Raw genomic sequence first — 24,395 nt, forward strand, 5'->3', positions numbered from 1 at the left:
TATTACATTAAATATATGTATTGAATTGAAAAATATTTCTTGAAAAGAATTTTTTTTTATATACTAAAGTTCTGGAGAAATGGATTTAAAAAAGAATTAGTTTGCAATTTCAGTCGGAAGAGGGCGTGTTGTATCGCGACTAATCAAATTCGATACTAATGAATCTAGTGCGTTTTTTAGTTTATTCCTCATCAATTTAAAATGATTTCTCGGTGCGATTAATAAAATAACCCGTTCGAAAACCTAAATTTTAAAATTTCTAAATAATAAAATTGATTTGATGTTATAAAGTATTGTAAAAGTGATTTTTAAATGTTTTTTTCTTTGCAAATAATTAAGATTAATATAATAATTGAAAAATTACTTTAACGACAATTATAATTGTTAAATTTGAATCAGAAATAATAGTACGGACAAATTAAATCTTGCTTATATATGTTTTTTGGTTTTTTCTTAAAATAATTTTTAAAAAATTTCGGTGGAAGTGTAATTTTAACATTATCATTAGTTAACGAGAAAATACTATTTGCCGACAGCCCACGCGTTAATAACTACAAGACAATTAATACGCACTGTAGAAATTATATCTATTAACATTTATTCTTTGTTTCCGGTTTTACTGTCGAACATTGCGTGGGTGGCCACCGACTGTGTCTCCCTCCGGTGGTCGTTTCGCGCATCACATCCTTGACCTTGAGTGGAAAGAGCATTTCCGATGCACGATCGATGCACAGTTGGAAACCGTGGGTAAGCTACATTTTGCAGAACGGTTTGTCGCTATAAAACTTACTGAATATCGATAAACTACGATTTGTTCTGGTTTTAAACCGATACATGTAAGAGGAAACGGGTTACGAACCGGATAATGCCGTCACGCGTTTTGTATGGTGTTGTAAATATACGGTATATATATATAACGGAGCTGTATATTAAAAAAATTATTACTAGTAATAGAGAAATAATTATATTTTCTTCTAATTGAAATATTATTTAACGTTACGGAAAATATTTATGTAAACTTGGCACAGTTACCACCTGCACCGATGTTAAACATAAACATGACGTAATCCCGCGAAATGGTGTTTTTCCTCTTCGTGATGGAAACCTTCACTTTAAGTTAAATACCCCGGGCGGTTTTCGCTATATAAACTATTTTTCGTGATTAAAATACGTGGAGTTTCGCAAAATATCCAAATTAAACCTTCGTGTTTCTCCAAAATTGATTTTTCCGCTAATCCCTACGTGTCTTGCATCATTTTAAACGCGTTGAATGGCGAAATGTATTCAGAAACACTATTTTCCTCCTCGGATACATTAAACATCTAGCTTAAAATTTATCTGCTTTATTAAATAATTGATTTTGTGATCGATTTGTGGTGAATTTTTCGATAATGGACGATTTCATTGTACAGAAAATGGATTTGTAACATGCAGAGATGGGAACCGGACTAGGCTCTACGCTGTTGGAGACTAATTTCGCCACAGTATATTAAGTCGACGATCTTAATTGTCTGAAAAATTAATCAGTAGAGGTTTGCGGGTCAAGCCCAGGAGAAGTTAAGAGACTTTAACTTCTCACGATCTATATAAAAGGGTTGACAATTGTGGGTGTGGTCGTGCTATGAGTCATCGCACGCTGATACGACCTTACCTCTTCGGATCGATAGGTGAAAGTATGGTCGACATAGTTTGAAAACCGCAGCAAATTGATGTTAGATAAGATTTATCTGATTATAAAAATTTACAGAGTTAAATGATTTAATCTTGGTTTTATTTTGAATTTAATTATAATTCTTGCTGTAATTGAATATTCAATCTATTCTCGATGTTGATCTGTTACGTATGTAATTTAATAATAGTTATTAAATATAAAAACAACACGTAAATTAATTAATAGTGTTTAATTTTATTAAGCTGTTCTGTTTTTATTTGTATTTTAATTAATTAAAAACTTAAAAATCTCTCGAGTGTACTCTACTCTGCAATACTTAAATGTAATGAGGAATAAACACACTCGAGGGGCATCTTAAGATTCGGATTAAAAATTGATTTATGACCAAATGAAAAGTCATTTAAACATTTTATTTTCTATTCTTGCATTAAATAATACGTAAAACTAATTGAAACAGTGTTTAAATTGTCAGTTTTCTTTTTAATTTCGTGAATGTTTGAAATTTATTAAAGAAATGGTCGATTTGTATCGAGTCCCACTTTACTAGTGTTTTATCTTGGTTAATATCAATGTCATTTTGTTTTCATAAACAGAAAGAACACGTATAAATATTGATCGGTGATGCTTGTTTTTGGAAAATGTCAAGATCGATAAAGAGAAGTTGAAGGATCGTTAGGAAGTCTCCCAATCTCTATATACTTAATGAGGTAAAAGAAAATTGAGCTTCCGATCTTAGATAGTCAAATGCTAAAGGCTAAAAGTGTATGGCAGGATGATATCTTTAATGTTTTTTTTCACTGTCATATCTTGCATTAAAGTAAAAGATGCATTACTTTTTAAATATCAATAAAACACTCCAGATAAAAAGCTGTACATATTTTTTTTATAAGTAAAACTCAATATTTTAAAAAGTTATTGCTTTTTAATTGTTTTTCGATGCTATAAAGGTCAATAGAGAGAGAGAAACGAGATGAGAAAATCGATCAATTTTCAGTAATCAAATCACTGACAGGAAATAAAATATAAATCCCCAATTTTGAGGGAAAAGATGGGCAAAATGGATTTTATCAAAAAGAATTTATATATATATATATATATATTATATATATATATATATATATATATATATAATATATATATTCTCTCATTTTCTAGTTAATTACATTGATAAATTTTAAATATTACGTTTTCTAAATATCTTTATTGCGTTGTTATGTATTTACTTAAAGCGTTGAGAGATAAAGTTGTATAAAAATATTTTTTCTGATGGTTTATTTACTGGAAGATATACTTTTCTATTCCCTGTAGATAAGTACAGTACATCCCTTTGGGTTTCATTTCTTTTTCGAAGATCTTGCTTGTTTTCCTGATCTTTATATCTCAATAACTGTCGCTTTTTATTCAATAATACCAATCGATATTTTCTAGTTTCATATTTAATATTATCGAAAAACGCTGAATATTACTCGTCGCTGAATTCGCATATTCTATAGTTCATTGCTTGTTACACGCCTACTCATTATTCACGCATAGCATTAGACTTTTTTTTTTTTAAATATTATTACAAAGACAAATGCAGTAAGCTAAAATTCATTTCATTTTATCTTGTTTCATACACAAAATCTGAAGTAGGCTTCTTCACAATGATCTTAAATCCGTTTATTGGGATTATTTTCTGGTTTCATCTTACTGTATTTCCTATCATTAACATGTAAGATATTCCAAGTTTTAGAACCCATACTAATGCTAACTACTTAGAAATCTAGAACTTTTTTTTTTCAATTTAGATAATGCAAAATCATAAAATAAATAAAACAATTACTTTATTGCAAGAGATAAGTTATTACCTTGTAGATTGTTTAAAATGGGGGGAAGAGTAAATTTAACTAGGATGATTTAATTTTTTATTTTGTTAAACGCGAATGAATTCTTTTATTCGTCGACGCCGAAAACATTAACCTTGGGCGATAAAAAACGATAATATGAATCACGCCATAGGGTAGCATTCGTTCATAACTAACATGATAAAAGCCTATAAAGTAGTTTATGGCACTGGAAAAACGATCTTTAAATCAAAATGCTAGATTATCTAACCATTTTACGCTTATGAATGTTTATATAAAACGCGATATCGTACAAAACTCGTTAGCGATAAATTCTTGTCTACAACCGTTAGTTCTTGTAAAAACATTAAAAAAAAGTAGGGGGAGTACGTCAAAATTTCATTACTCGAATGCCGACGAATTCATTAACCACGCATGCGCACGGACACAAACACATGGCGATCACCTCCCTACTCGGAATGTTGACAACAGTTAGGACATCCTAGACGCCTTGTAGTCTATTTTCGGTTGTTGACATTCTCCACGCCGCATTAGTTAATTGAATAATGTCTTACTAATCTGGATCGATGACGATTCGGCTGTTCCTATCGGTAAGTAGGCTAAAAGTTTTTTTTTTTTTCCTCAATCATTCAATTGATGGTTATCGATTTATTGAATGGCCGTGTTTGCAGTTGGTCATTGGCAAACTTAACTTTTTCCTTTAACGTTACACATGTAAATAAATTATAATATAAAGGTGAAGCACCCTTACCAGTTGGATAATGTGTTGGTAATGCTTGATATTTATTTATTTATTTAAAAAATATTTCTATATGCCCTTTGTACTTGCTGATTTTGTATGAACTGTGTAAACATTATTGATAAGTTTTATACCATATTTAATGAAAGATATTGTGGAGTTTCGTTCTTAAAATCTATGCTTCTGGTACGTACGTGCAAATTAAGTCGATTACGCTCTCGGAGTACTTAAAACGTTTGTCGAGCGTTTGAACCGTTATAAAACCTTGCAACGAATTACCGTTCTATTTTGTTGCTATGTCGTTTACCGAAAACTAATCTGCAATAAATTTTAAAGTATATTTTCTTTCTGGTTTATTTTCAGCGGAATAGAAAAGTGAAGAAGTCAAAACCGTATTTATTTCAACATTCCTGGCCAGTTGGCATCGATAGCAAATGTTATCATTCCGTTTAGTGTCCTGTAGAGCATTGAAGTTACCGTCATGAAAAATGTACAGTTTGAAATCTGATGGCATTTGTGATGGATATGAACATTTTTATTTGATTAGAAAGAAAAGAAAACAATGTTAATATTGATACATTTTACTATTTGTATATCTTGCTGATATTTTTCTTTGTGGCATTTCTTGGCTGTAATAGTTCTGTTTAACAGTATTATTACTCCATTATCATAACAGCTAGAAAGACATTTAGGGTGAGTAAAAATTTTTTGCGTAATCTATCGAATAAAATATAATTATCTATTATTGAAAATATCTTTTGAAGTTGTTTATCTGTAGTTATTTTAGATATATTTAGATTGTAGTGATGGATTTTCTAATATTAGATATATGTTTTTACTGTTCTATAGTATATCAAGAAATAATATTTTTGTATGATTGTAAAACATTAAATTATTCAAAAGTTTTACTCAAAACAATTTTTAATAATTTTAAACTCATTGAAGCATGCAGATTACAGGAAATTGACTTTTCCTGTATTTTCTAAATCAGTGCATGTGAAATTTCTTAATTTGACTTGTTAGATTTGCCTGTTCATATTTGAATAAGTAAATATTCTATTATTAATTAAGTTTCAATGCTATTGAATGTATATATTTCTAATTTAAATTTAGTCAACTTAAAGTAATAACTCGCCAATTCACTAAAATATTAAATAATATATTGTTCATTCTTGTTATTATATGCAAAAAACAATATTTCATTGATATGTATAAAATTCGACTACTATTTCGATTAAAACTTTATTAAAAGTACAGTATGCATTATTTAACTATGCATTTTTATTTTTGGTATCCACATATAAAAAAATTATGCTTCAAAGTAATTATTCAATAAATAGTAAATATATCAAAGTAAATATGATTTTTAATTGTAAATTTATATCTGTTTAGTAATCCCTCAGCATCTTTTCTTATGTTAACAAAATATAACTGTTTATTCTATATCGAATTACAAAGATATTTTAAATATTCAGAACATTTGCAGTTGTTATAATTGTATAAGACATTAATTGATTATTCAATAAAAAATTATTCTTTAGATCGTATTAGATGAATGAACTAAATATTAAATAATTTAATTTCTCTTATAAAATGAATAAATAGTTTTTAAAAATTTTTTTTGTAATACAGAAGAATATGTTAACAATATGCAATTGGGTACAAAATTATTTTTATTATACAAATTATAATCTGAAATATTGTAAATTTATCCGAAATTTTACAATGAAATAATTTCAAAATTTAATGGATTTTTTTTCTTTTTATAAAATTTGTTGATAAATCCGAATATCTGCAATAACAATTCATTTTCTTATTAATGTATTTTATATAAAACAGTAGATTTACGTAAAAATAAGAATAATATAGGATATATATTGTTTAAAAATAAAATTTATTTTATTTGTTTATATGAACTTAGTTAATCTCGATTAATTTCGTTACTGGCATATATAATATATTTATTCTGTTTATAATATCTCTTCTATACGTAGCTTAAAATCGTCATAAAACATTTTTTCTGTCGCAAAAAGAAAAAAACAGAAATGACAGCACTGGGAATCGATGAATCACCAAAAAATTTTTGCACAAGTGGGCGAATCCTGTGGGATGAGCAAAGTGTACAGTGGCAAAACACCCCCTAGTTTATAAATAATAATAATTACAAATTATTAAATAAGAGGAAAGAATATTTACTTTTAATTTTACTTATTTTAATAATTTAATATTGAATAGATTGTTTTTGTTGTTATTTTGTGACAAAATTATATATTAAATTATTTATAAAACTGTAGTGTATATACTTTTTGATTTACATTCTAACTTAATAATAATAATTTACTTTTTAACATATTTCTATACATTATTATCATATTATATAGATAATATTGTAACTACTTTATATAAAAGTAGTAATAAGATATTATTGTTTTCTCATTTAAAATTACTTAAGCTCTTTTTGTTTTTTTTTTTTTTTTGCAAATAAAAGAAAAATTTTACTACACAAGTTGCATTATCTAATCAATATTTTAATACTATTTTTGGATTTCAATAATACATGAATTTTCTGGCAGAAACATTTATTAAAATTATTGATTATTGTATTACTTAAGAAGTAAGTTAGAAGCTACATTCAATTTGAATAAAAATAAAATTGTCGTATTGGTTCGTTTTAAATATATATTTTCTTTTGGTGCATTTAAATTTTAAACTTGTATGTCGAACTATGTTTTAATTAAACAGAATTAAAAAGTTTATATGAATGATGATTGTAAATGTAAATAAGTTAAAAGTATCAAGAATTCATTTAATGTTATTTAAGAGATTATTTAAATGTCTATTTTTATTTTCTGCTTCAGTTTGAAATGTAAAACAGATTTTAAGTGAATTTTATATTTCTTGTAGTAAGGGTGATCTAGCCACTGTGGTTACTTAGCTTAATGCACCTTTGACAGTGGTGAAATTTCATTTATTACATTTTATTACACCTCTTCTTACATCTATTATTACATCTCGTTCAAAAAAGAAAAAAAAAGAATAAAATCATTCATTTTATTACAGTTACTATCTTACAATGAGCTTAAGCCCATAGTAATGGATGATATTCATGTATATACTTGACTTAATAAAAAATAAGTTATTACAAATCATAGTTATAGCAGATTTTAGCATATGAATGTTATAATTTTAACATATTTACATATGGAATAGGTAGTTTTGTTTAAATTTATTTTTTGATTTTTATTTAAGAAATTTATTTTTTGGTTAATGTTACCTTAGGTGCCAAGATGGCGGTTCATCTCTGATTCAAGCAAGGAAACAGTGGGACGCACGTTCTAACCTATTCTAATAAATTACCATAATTATTAGCAACCAAATTATTAGAATAGGTTAAGTTAGGTTAGGTTAGAACGTGTGTCCCACTGTTTCTTTGCTGGAATCAGAGACGAGCCGCCATCTTGGCACCTAAGGTAACATTAACCTATTTTTTATATTCTTTGCATTCTAGATTAAAACAAAATTTCAATTCAGTGTTATATTACATAAATAGTTTACTAAGTGATAGTTACCAATAACAATTATTATTGTGAAACAATAAGGGATGGTTTTATGTGTATTAATTCATATAAACACTATAATAATGTGGTTGAGATTAAGTGATGATCTCAATTTATTCTTGACCACTTACTATTGAGACCTTAGTGAACAATTATTGCCTTTGGAATGGCCGAAATGCGTATTGTAAAAAAGTAACATGTTATTGAATAAAAAATTCTTCCAAAGGCAATAACTGTTCACTAAGGTCTCAATAGTAAGTGGTCAAGAATAAATTGAGATCATCACATAATCTCAACCACATTATTACAGTGTTTATATTAATTAATAAATTGTTCATATTATAGATTGAAAAAAAATGAAATCATTTATGTACTCACAATTTTAATTGAAACTTTTGTAATAAATATATAATAGCATCATTAATAAAAAGTACAGTACACATTTTATTGAATATCTATATTTGCCTAAATATACAAAGAGCATATTTCCATATGGATGTAATACAAGAAATACAAACTTTACAAAAAAGGCAAACAAAGGCAAAATTTAGCTAATATCGTTAGAGTTACAATATCAGTTTTTGGTATAAAGTCCTTAAGAGCTCCTAAAGTAGCCACAATGAATTTAAAAAATCCTCATCATATAAAACATGCAAAGCTAAAAGATGAAAGTTTGGAAATATGTTTATTTGGTCCTAAACCCAGCTTTTAAACTTTACTTTTATGGTCTGTCCATCTCAGATTTCAGAATTTTTAAAAATTACTTATTTTAATTTGCTTTAATAATAAATTAGATTCTAAAGTTACTTCATACAAATCTTCATTAATTCAAACTCAGATAGTACAGTTATGAATTAATGGGATTTCAACCTATTTGTCTTGGCCGGGGATATAGAGATTTATACATTAAGGAATTTGGTTAGTTTGAAATATGGCTACTTCAAATTGTGATATGAGTATGTTAACTTGTTCATTTAGACCAAAGTGCCTTTATACTATAAGAGAACAATAGACGACTCTAATCTGGTCAACATGGCTTTGCTTTTACAGTCACATATTTTCAGGTGTCACCTTACCTGTGAAATACCCTTTTTTCTCTTATCTCTCAAAATACAGCTGGACAAGATTGAGCTACAAATAGCAGATTGAGATATTTGTAGGGCTTTAGGCTACTAGATTTGGGTGACTTATTACCTTTTGGACTAATTTAGAAATAATTTGGGCTACATTTCAAGGTATTCCACTCTACTTTCTATAAAATTCATTTGGCGACCTGTGAAGTTCTCACTGGACACATGCTGTTTACCTGCAGTTTATTTGTATTATTATTAATAATTATTAAGTAATGAAAACAGCATTTAGTATATGTAGCCATATTCTATTTGCTTAAAAAAATTACACCAGTTATCTGACATTTGGCATATTGTATAGAAATATGTAGATCTCAAATAATTTGAAGTCATGATTATTTCCTCCCTTGAATTTCAAACTAATGAGGATTTCCTGTAATTGTTTCTTCTACTGTGCATGCTGTAACAATTGAGATTCTTTAAGGTGAAATATGATAATGAGTTCACGCCAATCTGTGAAACGCAGCGGAACAGTTCCTTACGTTGTAGTAATGCAAATTTAGAAACTGAAAATAATCAGGATAAATGTGTTACTGGGATTTTTCTAAACTATTATTTTAAAAAATTTCCTACAGTAAAATGATACAAATGTGTACAAATTAGTTGCAATATGTTCAACTTTGTTATCACCGTTGACTTTTCTAGCTCTTTTCAGTGGTTGAATTAAAATAAAAAGAATTGTGGCATTTTGTCTTTGTTTATATGAATCTTTGTGCAGATCATTATGGAAGGAAATTATGTCAACATTTGATAACATATACACTTTACAAAAACTAATATGCCTACCAGTATATTTTTTTGCATGGTTACAAGAAATCCATAGGACAGGTTTGGAACCTTTTGCATTCACCTGAATTTTTCTTTCCTTTTTCCAACGTGGCAGGATTTCTTTTCCTGTTTTTACTTTTGTCTTCTTAACTACTGGTAGCCATTACTGTATGATAATACTGTATTTAAAATAATAATTATTTTAAATAACTGTTTAATTATTTAAACAATTTAAAAAGAAAAGCCTACAGCATCAACATTCTTACTATGTAATTGTGCAGTAGTTATTTTGAAATCAGCCATTTGCAAACATTGACATAATTGTGCAATTCCATTGGTCATATATATGTATGTCCATTTGGAACTTCAGTAGAAAGGATGTATGTATATGTTAGGCTCAAAGACCAAAATTACTCATTGAGCGGAAAAAATGACCACGTGTTGTGGCTAATTAAAATGGCCATGACGGGACATTCATGTTGTGGCTTTTGTGATATTTGACCACAATATGTTGTGATGATTAAGAAAAGCTATAATGGGTTCTTAATGTTAGCTGATATAATCACAATACAAAGGATAGGTTGTAACTTGTCAATGAGTGCATTGCAAACACTTGCGGAGTTTGTATTGTGTTCATTCTTGACTAGTGCTGCCGTTTCTAGGGTAATTACCCTTTTCTAGAGTAATTTCAACCTCTCAGAATAATGTTTCGAGTAGTCTTATATTTATGGTTAAAACTACCCTGTGTTCTGATACTATTACTCATCACACCACAAGTTTCGCTGGAAAAAGTTTTAGCCTAAAACCATTCTGTTTTTCCTTATAACTGGAAAGTTTTAAGATAGGACAACAGAAGCTAAAGAAATAATGCAGATTGATGCTAGGTACATGGGTGTACATTGTACAGTGATATCTCGGTTTTTGTCAATAATCCATTAGAAAACAATTGGGCGAAAATAACTCTGCAACATGCTTGATTCTCATAAAAAAGACTACTTTGTCAGAAACTTTTATTAATAAATAAATTATTTTTAGTAAATTAGTTGTTAGAAAACGTTGACATCTCAAGCACCACGACAGATTTTCACGAATGATTAAATGTTGAAAAGTAACCAAGTTACATTTTGTTACCTACTTATATAAGATGACTGAAGATAAATAAATCATAATGAAAAAGAAAGTTTTATTTTCTTATCATTACCTTGTTATTAGTTAACATCCAGAACATGTGGTGGCTTTTAACCATAATAAATCCGTCACACAGTGGTTTTTAACTTTAGCAGCTGATTTTTATTTCGTCGTGTATAGTATATAAAGCACCTACAAGTATATGCAGTTAGACCTTTAGCACTTTTTAGCAAAACAAAAGGAACAAATTTGTATTTTTCTTTGAAATTTTTTTAAGTATGAAAATTAAATTTCTAGGAAAACTTATAGAACTAATGTTGTTTGGCAATAAAAATTGTAAATAAAAATGTTTCGAGGCTACAATCCATATTTTAAAGTTACAAACTACTATGTGTCTTATGATCCTTTATCATGGTTGCATCAGCTAACGTTAAGAATGCGTTATGGCTTTTCTTAATCGCCACAATGCATCATGGTCAAATATCATGAAAGCCACGATGTGAATTTTGCTTCATGACCTATTTTACAAATGGTCATGACACGTTGTGGTTGTTTTTTCCACTCAATGAGCAATTTCGGTCTTTGAGCCTAACGTGTATATATATATCTGTTGTAAATAAAATGTAAATTAGAGGTTAGGCTATTTTTCTTATTGTATTTGAGCTATTTCACACACAAACTTATTACATAAACAGTAGAGTTAACAATGAGATATTATGGCATTAGTTCAAATACCATGAATTTGGCACTTACATCCATTTGAAAATAAACTTCTCATATATTTATAAAAGAGTTTTAGCAGATTTATATAATGTCATTAAATATTTAATGATGATGATAGCATATATCATCCTTCATTGAAATGAAATAAAATTTTTCCTATATAGTTCAAAATTTTAAAATAAAGTGGTGGTTTAATTCAATAAGAAAGCATAACAAAATATAAACAAATGTTAAATATTTTCAGAATCATAAATGAAATAGTTCAGAATTATTGATCTGTTTCATTTATCATAAATAATTATCATTAATCATTACAGATAATAGAGGAATGCTCAAGGAATGATGATTTATTTTATTCCTAAACTTTCTAGAGAACAAACTTCATTTTTTGTTTTTATTGTTGTTCAATTTGCTCTTTCTTGGTTTCTGCAATGTATTTATTTAGCTTTGTTGTTATTAAACTGCTATTAAAATTTGTTGTATTTTAAGAAACCATAACCTTTGTGACTTGTGACAATATATAAACTGCTGTAAAAGAAAAAATATACTGCATAAAAAATAGTATTACGTCAAATTCAAATACTTTAAACTATATTCAGTTTTATCTAAGACAGGAATAATATCTCTAGAGGATTAGTTTATTAGGAGAATGAAGCAATAATAAAAATAGACTTATATGGGAAATCTTCTTACTGATAAAAAGAAAATACAGCCAGTATATATATATATATATATAAATTTATATAAATAGTTTAGTTTCTAAATTGTAATTGTTGTATATAAAAAGATAATTATCAAATAATGATCATAAAAGTTAATTGTTTTCTGTTTGAACAGTATTTTTTTCGTTTTCTGCCCTTATATTTGTATACTTCTCTGATATGATCCTTAAAAGCTCACATAATAGCGAACAAGCTAATTCAAGTATCAAAAATTACTGTCTTGCTCTACCATTGAAAATTTTAATTGCATTACAATAAACTGAGACCAACTTCTTCTGTGATTTGGCTTCTCACATAATTTTAATACTCTAACTAATCTCTAAATTTAATCTTCTATAATTACCGACAGTGTTCACCAACTTGTTCTCGAACACTCAGTAACTATTAACTAATTACTATTTCATACAAGGCAAATTGGCAGCACTGTGTTATCTTGTAATTTGTGAAAACAATAGGAATATTTTGTTGCTTGACTCAACTCTTGTAAACTCATTTGATTCCTGAAAGTTCTCAATTCCAGCTTATAGTAGAATTTAATATAGAAAATCACTCCATTCTAAAGAATTTTTTTCATTTAGATAGGTTTCTGTTTTATTCAGTTTTACTGTATTACACTGATAAAAAATGAACTGAAATTATGTGAAATTAGGTAAAAGAATATATATGTTGTCAGGGTGTGGTTAAGTTTATAATGAAAAGAATTCATTGACCCGATTTTTATACATTAAATAATTCTTATAGAAATTTTTACAAAAACTCATTAACAATGATAAATTTTTTTAAAAATTAAAAATTTGTAAAGCATATTTATTAATTTTTTTTTGGTATTTGTAAATACTTTTAATATCGTGAACTATTTTCAATATTTTGATCTTTCTTCTTTGCTTTCAGAAACAAAAGTTACTGTTTTCTTTATAACGTTTACTATGTTAATTAAAGAAAATTACAAGATAATAAATTATTAAGAGAGAAAAATCATTTTAAAGGAAATGCAATTAAACATTACTGTTATTATTACTAAGTTAACAATAATTTATAACTCTTGCTTACAATAATATAATTATAAGTATCGTAATTAAGTTTAATTATATTATGAATTGTAGTTTTCATTATAATTCTAACTGTTTAAATATTTAGAATTTTAAATTAAATTAATATGGATTTAGTGATTTCAATTTTATATTAACAATATCTTTCAACTGGAATTTTATGTTTATAAAAATTTATAAATTTTAACTTTAATAAGAAACATCAAAAAATTTATAATTTATATGTAGACCTTTATGAATTTTCTATTCATAAAGACCTAAAGCATTAATTTTTATTTTATTATATTTAAATGGGAATGTTAAAAATTAAAGCCAAACCAATCAAACCACTATGTTATTTGGCTGTAATAGAAGCTAATTTTAAGAATTAGATACAAAGCAATTTGACAAGAGGTAGGTGGTCAGGCTAACATCTTGTGATAAATTTAATAATTATAATAAATTAAATTAAATTTAGAATTTCTGGAAGAAAATAATTGGCCTGGAGTAGACTTGAACCCACAACTTCTGCATATTCTGCAGATGTTTTGCTGATTACACTACCCAGACCTTCTACCAATATTTGCTTCCAGAACTATTAATTTAGATATAACCATATTGGTCACTCACTCTTGCTGACTGGGAATGACTAGAGGGATGTAGGTATCATCACTTTAGCCTTAAAAGTATCAGGGCCATGTTCTTAACAATCCCGTCTTCATCCCATCTTATAAGATTTTTTGGGATTAGATCCAAAAACAACTAGGACAGTATTACATTTATTAGCGTCAATGTCCCTTTTATATTCCTTCGGCCTCATAGTGTTTTGAGGTATAGCTGACATATAAAATTTGTGGACTTTCATCATCATAAGATTACATTGTTTAATGTAGCCTTTTTGTAATTTAGGTTATTTAGTGAAGCGGCTGTTTTATTACTTTGAAATTTTTTATATACCATTTTATAAATTTAATATTTTAATGGTAACTTTGTAATCATAATTAATTAGTTTGAATAATATAGTAATATTACTTTTTAATAAGTTTATTAAAATATTTTCAAAATTTTTATTGTATTATGTTGCAATTTAGTGATAACTTTTTTAATTTTCATATAAAAGTAAATAACAAAGTATTTATTTATTAGTTTATTTACTTTCTTCTAGATTAATTTCACTCAGTTAAATGAAAATATACAGTTTCATACCCTATTTAAAAAAACACATGTATTAATTTCAAAAAAAACTCAATGTGTAACTATTTTATTGTTTTCTGCCTAACATGTAAATAACAAAGCTGAAAAAATAAACTTATTTCACTTTTGACATCTACAAAAAGTATATTAAAACTCTCGATTTCTGTTTGAGAGTAAATTACGTTTAAATTTTTAAAAAATTTAAATCTATCAAATGCTTTAATACAGTTTATTTAATAATATACAGTACTTGATAAACATCTTACTTGTTTAGTACAGTTTTATGTAGAAGTGGTTAATAAAAATCATTTTTTGTCATCTCTTTAAGTATATAAAATGATTGAAGTTTGCTAATAGAGCCAAACAAATAATGATATAAATATTTTAGCATTTTTAATATTAAATTTTATTTAAATAAAGTAATAATTTGTGTTCTCTTGTCGGAAATTTCACAAATTTTTTCATCTAACAAAAATAAAATGTTTTTCTATAAAACGAAACATTATTGCTGTTTTTGCGTAAAAATAGTAAATTAAATCTGTTAAATTTTATTTTTAGTTTATCAAAGCACATTTATATTATAAAAAACAAAAAAAATTTTTGCTTTTACATTATTTTGTGGATTCTTTTTTAATAATTTTTGCAAATGAATTATGATTACATGTAGATCTTCAATGCTTTTGATATAGGTTTCCATAAACTTCTTATCTATTTACTGGATTGATATGGTATCAGAACATTAGAGGAAAGAATGAATGTTAGGCTGTTATTGCTAGAGATAATTTCTTTTTTTGAATAAATATACTTTATCACAGGAAGAAAAATAATAAAACGAGACAGAACTGTAAATAAAACTCGTTCTGCTTAAACGTTTTCATTGTATTGTAATATTCATAAAGTAATATTTTCTTGAATTTAAATTACACTATAAAGTAAGCAATTTTTAAAATTTACATAAAAACAAATGTAAAAAATTGGAGTAGTTACTATCATATATAAAACTGTTTTTAAATTTACTATACTGTCATTGAAAAATTGAAAATAAATGCGGAATTTCTATTACTATATTTCATTGATACTAATATACATTTTTGTTTAATCAATTTTCATTTTTTTTTTTTTTTTTTTGAAATCGAGCTGCTTTGTACAATTGATGGCATTTTATAGTCTGAAACAATACTCTTCATGAACAGACCATACACTGCAGTATTTACTAATAGATATTTTTGGCTATATATATATATATTTTTTGCTACAGCTAAATAATACCAGTTTAAATTAGTTTTTCCGTTAATGAGCATTTTAACATTTTAACATTTAAAATACATGTTTAAAGATAATATTATGATACAGAATTAAAAGAAAACTTAATGTATATGAAGGAAATAAAGCTGCCAAATATTACCTATTTAATGACATTTGTGTTGTTTTGCTAAGTTCTTGTTTTTTAGCGAAGCTTAATAAAATTGATTACGGAAGGAAATATTTTAAAAAAATTATAAAATTATTACTCGTCTTAGAATCGACGGCGTAACTGACACTGAAGAACTATAGTATTTTAAAAAACATTAGAGTATTTGATAAATTAATTAAATATGAAAATGAAATAGTTGTATTTAAAAGAGATTTGATAAAAATAATTTATTGCTATAAATTCCATGCATCGAGCGTAACAGTACAAAATTTTCCTCTTCCAAAGATTTATTTCTTAGGTGGCTTAGCTATCAATACCATTTCAAGTGGAAAAGTATCTAGTAATAAATACTATTTATCACTACATACATCATTTCTTTCATAATGCTGCTCTTAAATTTTATGATATTTTTCATTTTTTCTTTATTGACAAACTTCCGAATCTTACATAACATATGTACTCCATTTTTTCTTTGTTCTTCTAAAAAAAGTAACAATTTTATTTACATATCTGTCTTATTTTATTACCGTGATAAAACATGTTTTCTTGAGTAGAAAAACATTGAAGTGAATTCTCATAAATCAAAACATGCTTTTAGTTGTAAATTAAACATCTGTTCTTTATAAGAGAATATAGTTTATGACATCTGTCTAATATTTAAATAATAAAATTGTTTGAAATTACTGTAAATGGATTTTTACATATAAAGACGAATGAAACAAAAATTTTAATACATAGATTATATTTAAATTTTAAGTAATTTATATATGTATATATGTATTTATTTTTTTTTCTTTTAATCTATTATATACAGTATATATAAGAAGTAATTTTAAAGAAGTTTATGGTAATATTAAAATAATTAAAAATTTCCGAGGAGAGAAATAATAATAAATTCTAAGGTTATAATTAATACGACATTGTTTTGGATTATAATATCATTATATTATTCCCAATTAATATTAAGAAATTCCGATATAATAATATTTTTCATATTTTTATCAAGCATTTATGTGAATGCGGATAATTTAGTACAGAATAATGAAGATACATTTATATAATTAAAAATAATGCAGTTTTTAAAGACATAGTTGAAGTGTTCAGTAATCATAAATTACTTTTGAAAGCATAAGATAAAGAATATAAGCTGCTTAAGGGTAGAACAAAAACAAATTTGTTTAAGATAACAATAAAACACATAGATTAAAGTATTTCTCTGGATGTTATACGGTACATTAATATTAAATTTCTTGGTTATGATTTTAGAAAATTAGACGTTAGACGTTAGAAAATTATTTATAATATTAGACGTTAGAAAATTATTTATAATGTAAACTATATAAATGTTATAAACTTACTGTAATACTAGTACAAAAGTAAAAATTTATCAATAAGTTAATGATTATGACTATTAGAATTTTCTTTTGATGCTGTTTTGTATAAATATATTATTCATAATATATTTATAATGGTAGAAAGTTTATTTTAAATTATTTTACATATCAAGAAATTTGATATATGTAATTATATATGAAGATAATTATGTATAATTGTTACTGCAAGAAACTTGTTTGTTATAATTAATCAAGGACATAACAGTATATAAGGAATTTTTATAGTAGGTAAAATTTAAAATAGAATTTTATCATTATGAGATTATTTCGTACAAATTGTTTATGTACAGTAATTGCTAATATTTTAATTTATTTTTCATAATATATATATATATATATATATGTTTACACATAGCTTTTATTTATTTAAAATGTAATATATTTATAATGATTATCCAAAGAAATTATCTTATTAACTAACATTGTAATGATAATTTATTGGAAAATTGCTATCAACATAAATTTTAATCACATTTAGATTAAAATTACTTTAAGAGATGTTCTTGTGAACTAACAATTGACCACCCAGTCTGCTCTGCTTTTTTTTTTTTCTTTCCTTTTTTTTCTTTTCCTTCTTACTCATTCATTCACTCACTTCCTTTGACAAACGATCATCTCTTCCTGTCATTCTGCACTTAGATAACTTCCAGAAAGATTTAAATTATATTTATATTTAAACAAGCTTTTAGGTTTATTAACAAATAATGTAAATATTTTGAATGAAATTGATAAAAGATAAAAAAAAAGAAGAAGAAGAAAAATTACAAACTGATAATTTGTAGCTTGTTTTTAAAATAGACTGTCTGAGTGAATATAATTTTTTTAATAATATTTATAAAAAATAAATTATATTGATTTTTGCTTCTAGTGAAATTAAAATAATAATAAATGATTGTTTCTTTCTAATTGATAGAAAGTATTAGTAACTAATTATCGCTGCTATATTTTTAATATTGATAATAGTAATTTATTACTTTTTCACCTCGTTACCTTATTAAATGATGATAGTGTTGTCACATTTCTGTTATATATTTTTCAAAATCAAATTAATTACAGACTATCAGTTTTAATAATATAATTTCTTTATTGAAAACTTCAAAATTTACGTAATAATTGATTTAGAGAACAGAATTTCATTTATCTATGCATCAGTTAATTTATTATAAAATCTGGATAAATAAAACTCTTTTATAACTTTATATTCATCAGTTTAATTAAAATGATTAAATTTAATAAAATAACTAATTTAATTATATAATATTCTTACTATTTTAATTCAAACATTGGCATATTTTGCTTTATGATCGCAGTGTATCTAGCAAACACTTACTAACTAATCTGCTGTGTATGACGATGCGGAAACCTTCTGTTTGTGCTAGTACAGAAACTGTTGATATGATGACGTCTAATCAGGTAAAGAATATATTAAATTTAGATTAAAATATTTACTTAATTCTTTTCGTATAATCCTTTTGTAGGATTAGTGATATGTAAAAAAAAAAAACATGATTAATTTGGATATTATGCGTAACTTATAATTATTATTGTTATTAAGAACAAAATTATTCAGTTCATAAAAAATTCTCTCTGTAAATGTTATTGAGAACAATTTATTAAAATAATGATTTTGATTATGAAAATTAAAATATCCACATATAGTACATAATTAAATTATTTATTAAACTTGAAGCTGAAAGAATTAAATTCAAAGTAGTGCTATAGTTTCTTATCAGCTGTTTAGTCAGACTGAAATGGATCAATGTCATGCACTTAAAAAGAAATTTTTTTAATATATATATACAGTTGAGTGCAAGGACACTAAATGCATTTAGCATGAATAGTTGTTAGAATTATTAGATAGATATTTTTTATGGACAAAATATTTTTTTAATGTTTGATGACTGGCAGAAAATTGAAAACAAATTCTGACATATATATAAAAGTCGTAATCATATACTAGTGTAATTACGATGATTTAGTTAAAATTTGATTTTAAATTACCTATAATTTACTAAAAAAGTATCCTTTATCAATTCAGTAAAATAATGTTTATGATGAAAACAAAATAGAAATTTTGAGAAATAATATACATTAGTTTTATTTTTCTCATATTTGACTTCTAATAACATAATTTATACATCAACCTATTACACTAGTAAAGTATTACCAAACAACTTGTCAGATTGTTTATCACATTATAGTAAGGCTAATTAATAATGAGATACTAAGCAATTTGGCTAGAGGTAAGTAGTTAAGTTGCCATCTCATAATAAATTTAACTTTTTTTATATTAAAATATTTTGGAAGAAAATTCCAAAATATTTTAATATAAAAAAAATTATGGTAGAAAATGAAGTTGATAGTGAAGTTGAAGTTGAATTGGCCATTGTAGAATTTGAAGTTGATAGCATAACTGTGCAGATGCATTGCCAGTTATGTTATCCGAGCTCCGTCCAATCTTTGCTCCAAGAGCTATTAATTAATTAATTAATTTAGATGTAACCGTAGTGGTCACTTATCTGCATCTTCACAGTAAGCAGGAATTGCAGTTCAAGTTCTACTCTGGCCCAGTTTTTTTCTTCCAGATATTCTAAATTAAAAGTAAAATTTAAATTTATTTACAATTATTAAATTTATCATTATGAGATGGTGGCTTAGCTGCCTAATTCTAGCCAGATTATTTACTATCTGATTATTAATTAGCCTTAATATGGCCCAATAAATAGTTGCTTGGTGAATGGTTTCTAAAAGTGAAATTAACTTAAGTAGAATTAAAATAAGGTTTAATATGTTTTAAATTGAAACATATTTAATTCTTAATCTTCAATATCATGTTACAAGTTGTGAATGTTTGAGAAAAAAATCGGATGTAATTATTTCAGATAATTTACGAATAATTAATAATGTAGATAACATAATATACATAATCTTTTAGATGTGTAGCATTTTTTATTCATACTATTTTAACTATTTTCTCTAATAAAATATACAATATTTCCACACATATAAGAGCATGCTCTTATTTGAAATATGGTAATTATGTCTATAGTTAATTTTATATTATTTGCTTCACTTTAAAAGAAATGATTGAGATTTCACATATTGATCTTTTTTTACCAGTTTTATTTTTTAATATGTTTTTGTTATAGTTTTGTATTGTATAATAAACAAAGTTTGGTTTTTAAAACATAATTCTGTTAATAAATAAAATTAAAATGTAAAGTAATGTCACGTCATGATTTAATTATAACAATATTATGTGAACTTACAAAATCTTTAGATAATTTCTGTTTTAGATATTTTAATATTTTTGAACAAATTTTTTGATATAAAATATACTTTTTATTAAAGCCAAACAATTACCAGATTAAATTGGGCTACATTCTCACTACTAATAATTATTAAATACCAAGTAATTTGGCACTAGAGGAATCAAGGTCCGTGTATCATAACCGTCGAGGCATCTGCATGGTAAGCAGTGGTTGCAGGTTCAAGTTCTACTCTGGGCCAATTATTTTCTTTCAGAAATTTCTAAATTATTGCATAAACATTAATTTAATTAAAAATATTAAATTTATTATGAGATGGAGCCTAACACCTACCTCTAGTGCCAAATTGCTTGGTATTTAATAATTATTAGTAGCAGGAACGTAGCTCAATTTAATCCGATAATCATTGGGCTTTAAGATGTTTATATATGTATATTTATTACCCATCATGTCTTAAACATTAACAACTTTCAAAAATAAATTTTGAAAGATGTATTTTTAACACTATCAAACAATTTATAATTTTATAAAAATTTCCATGAAATTCTATAAGTTGAAGCAAATTTTCTTAAAACTCTATTAATAATATTCGTGTCATTTGCCGTATTTTGCTTATTTTATTTTGTTAATTTATTACATATTTTTATGCAAATTTATGCATTATTTAATTAATAATGCATAAATTTAATTTCTTAGTAGTAGTTCTGTTCGTACGGTAGTCTGTTAATGTTTGAAGTGAGTCAAATATTAGTATTCATTGTTCCAGTTTAATGGAAAAATGAAATAACATAACTTGCATTAATAATTTAATATATTTTTGAATTTCAATGGTTTAGTGTAGTATAGTAATTATGAAGAGGACTATAAATTGTTACGCTGCTTGAGCAAAATTTCTATATTTATTGTTTTTGAAAGTGCTAAAATGTTTATTATTGTATGCATATTTAGAATGTAAAACATTATTTAATTTTGTATTTGAAATAAGATTTAGCTAATACTCCATAACTTTCAATACTCATTATTTAATTGATGAATACAATTAATATTAAAAATTTCTAAATTTGATATTGAAAGAGTAAGTTTTGTTTAAACATTATAGCAAATATTTAACTGTCAATTTTGCTTTAGTTATTAATTTTATTATGAATTACATAAATCTACTTAATTTTTCTGTGATATTATAATAAATTTTGTTCTACGACGTATCATTTTATCGTGGCCGATTCAATTTTTGTCTGTCGAATATAGTCATCTTGAAGTCTGGCTAATGTCAACAGAATTGCTTATCTCATATTTTAATTTAATGTCATATATACAAGTATATATTTCATCTGCAAATTAACTAAAAAAAATTAAATATAAATATCATAAGTTTGTCATCATCATAGTTATTAACGTCCTAACAAAATAGTTAGATATGATTAGTATTTAGAAAGTATTAAATTTATTATTTTACAGAATAGTTAGTTTTTATTGTTTATGGTATATTGAACTTTATAATTAAAATATATTAAAACGTTATTTTAGCCAAATAATGATAGTGGAGAAAGTCGTATAGAGAGAATGAGAAAGTTTCTTAGTTCGCCATTAACGAGGAAAAGATCACCAGTTAATCATACAAATTCAAAGGTATTTGGCACCCCTCTGGAAATTTTAATTCAAAAAAATTCTTCAGATACTCCAGTGCCATACATTATTATGCGAATTTGTCAATACATTGAAAAAAGTGGTAAGTAATGTAGGAAACTTATTAAACTTATTAAATTTTTGTATTATTCTTTATTTCTTCTTATATCAAAATGAAAATATAAATAATACTTATTAACAATTTATATTTCTGTTATTTACTGAAAAAAAAAATACTTTTTTATTTATTACATTTTTGTATAATGGAAGTGACAAAATATTTATGAATAATGAAAGACACAGTAAATCCATAATTTACTGCATCAAACTGACAACAAAATGATGCTTACATCATTTTGTTGTCAGTTTGATGCAGTAATAGAATGAAATAATAGATGCATTACTATATTACTGTCCAGCAGTTTAAACAAAGATATTATTAACAAATGATAATAGAATATTTAATTTAGCTTTCAAATTTTTTATTTATTTAATTACAATGTTACATAAACATTTTAATTATTACAGGTTTTTCCATTATTGTACATGCATAAGTTTTAAACTTAACTTATTTAGACAAATCTATCACACAATTAAAAAAATCTTATGTTATCCTCCTGTTTATGTCTTAGAAACTATACTTATATATGCGAATACTGTACAATACGATTTTTATATTCATAATAAAAGAGCAATTATTTATTGTGATATGGTCTCAGTGCCGGGCTGAGATTTTAATATTTAATATGTAATTTTTCCACGCTTATTCCCAATTTAACTTATTCGCGAATTCCGAAATGAATGTGTGAGATAAATTGTTTCGGCGACTGATGATATCCCAGTCATAATGTTTAAAATGACAAATAGTACATTCTTCTAATGGTGTAGACGAGACAGTTTTCCAGTCAAAGGAGGGTTGAGTATTGTCTATAAAAGAAATAAACAATAGTTAGGGGTTTCTTTGCTGGAAGTTTTGCATTTAGGTGTGATTCTCTACATTTTAAACATATTTAAATTTTATTTAATTCATAATTCTAATGTTTTGTATAATTTTGTTAGGATTATAGTTTATTAAATACTCAAAATATTGATTGAAAAACTTTCTCATAACTTCCAATTTGATATTACAGTATTTCTGAAATAGGTAAGGAACAAATTTAAACAGACATTTGATTATTAAATAAAAATCCAGCAGTTATGCAATTTAATTTGTTACACTTAAGAAAATTAATATTTAATTTCTTCTTTATTACATATATTATTAAATATTTAAAATTTTTAAAGATTACTGTATTTTGTGGCATATAAGATAGGAAAAAATAGTGTATTTAAGCCATTTTGTGCCTTTGGTGTTCTGTCCCAGAAAGTTTTTATTGTATTCTGGTTTTAAAAGCATATATTCTAACTTTACTTTTTTTATGTATCAGGAAAAAGAGAGTCGAAAAGAAGTCATTTACAATTAAAACTTATCCTTAAAATATTCAACTTGAATACATGCAAAAGCTGTTAGTTACAGCAAACAAACAAAAAGTAATAATACTATAATATGTTTAACTAAACAATAACAGTTTTATTCAAGAGTTGCTCTCAGTAAAGGTTACTTGTGACTTACTGAAGGTCATTTGGGGGATTCATTAGTCTATTAAAGATCATATTTCACATATAAGACACAAGGCAATCATTTTGAGTCTGTTTAATTTTGGTTTCATTTTGAAACCAAAAAAAGCAGACTGCTTTGTTAGGAAGCAAAATATTTTTGGCCATTATTTTGACTACCATCAACTTACGAACAATTGAAAACAAGGAGCATAAGCTATTATTAATTCAAGCTATTATTAATCATTTTTGCATACTGTTCTGCACAGTATGCAAAAATGATTATATATAATAGTAGAAGAGAAGCTTTTATAGTGAGACAAAATCAACACTATATTTCACAAAATACCTTAAAAACTCACTATTTTTAAAAAACTTTTATAGTATTGGAAGCATTTTTTTATTTTTAATAATGATTACCACAGAGATGTCATTGAATACTGTGTCAGTACATTTATATTTAATTTACATTGTTACAGCAGTACATGTTCTTATAAGCCAAAAAAAAAGTAGTATACATAAGAGCATACTCTTATATGCAAAGCAGGACATAGGTTTCAAAACTGTGAAAACAAGTGAATTTTACATATA

General features: G+C 25.5%; 1 protein-coding gene across 4 annotated transcripts in view; it reads left to right on the forward strand.

Moving 5' to 3' along the window:
- Positions 1–680: 680 nt before the first annotated feature.
- The window catches only part of LOC136988632 (protein FAM13A-like), a 56,753-nt gene continuing 33,038 nt past the window's right edge, over positions 681–24,395 (forward strand). The window contains exons 1-5 of one of the 4 annotated variants that reach the window (XM_067286542.1): positions 683–747; positions 2,266–2,379; positions 4,619–4,948; positions 18,624–18,726; positions 22,110–22,311. In XM_067286542.1, coding sequence (XP_067142643.1) covers positions 18,661–18,726; positions 22,110–22,311 — 268 coding nt within the window. In that variant the 5' untranslated portion in view covers positions 683–747; positions 2,266–2,379; positions 4,619–4,948; positions 18,624–18,660. Of the gene's footprint in view, positions 748–2,265; positions 2,380–3,741; positions 4,107–4,618; positions 4,949–18,623; positions 18,727–22,109; positions 22,312–24,395 lie in introns of those variants that run through there. The other 3 variants (XM_067286541.1, XM_067286540.1, XM_067286543.1) reach the window with 3 other exon arrangements.

The sequence above is a fragment of the Centruroides vittatus genome, unplaced genomic scaffold (assembly GCF_030686945.1).
Source record: "Centruroides vittatus isolate TY-2023 unplaced genomic scaffold, ASM3068694v2 scaffold_373, whole genome shotgun sequence".
NCBI classification, from domain to species: Eukaryota; Metazoa; Arthropoda; class Arachnida; order Scorpiones; family Buthidae; genus Centruroides; species Centruroides vittatus.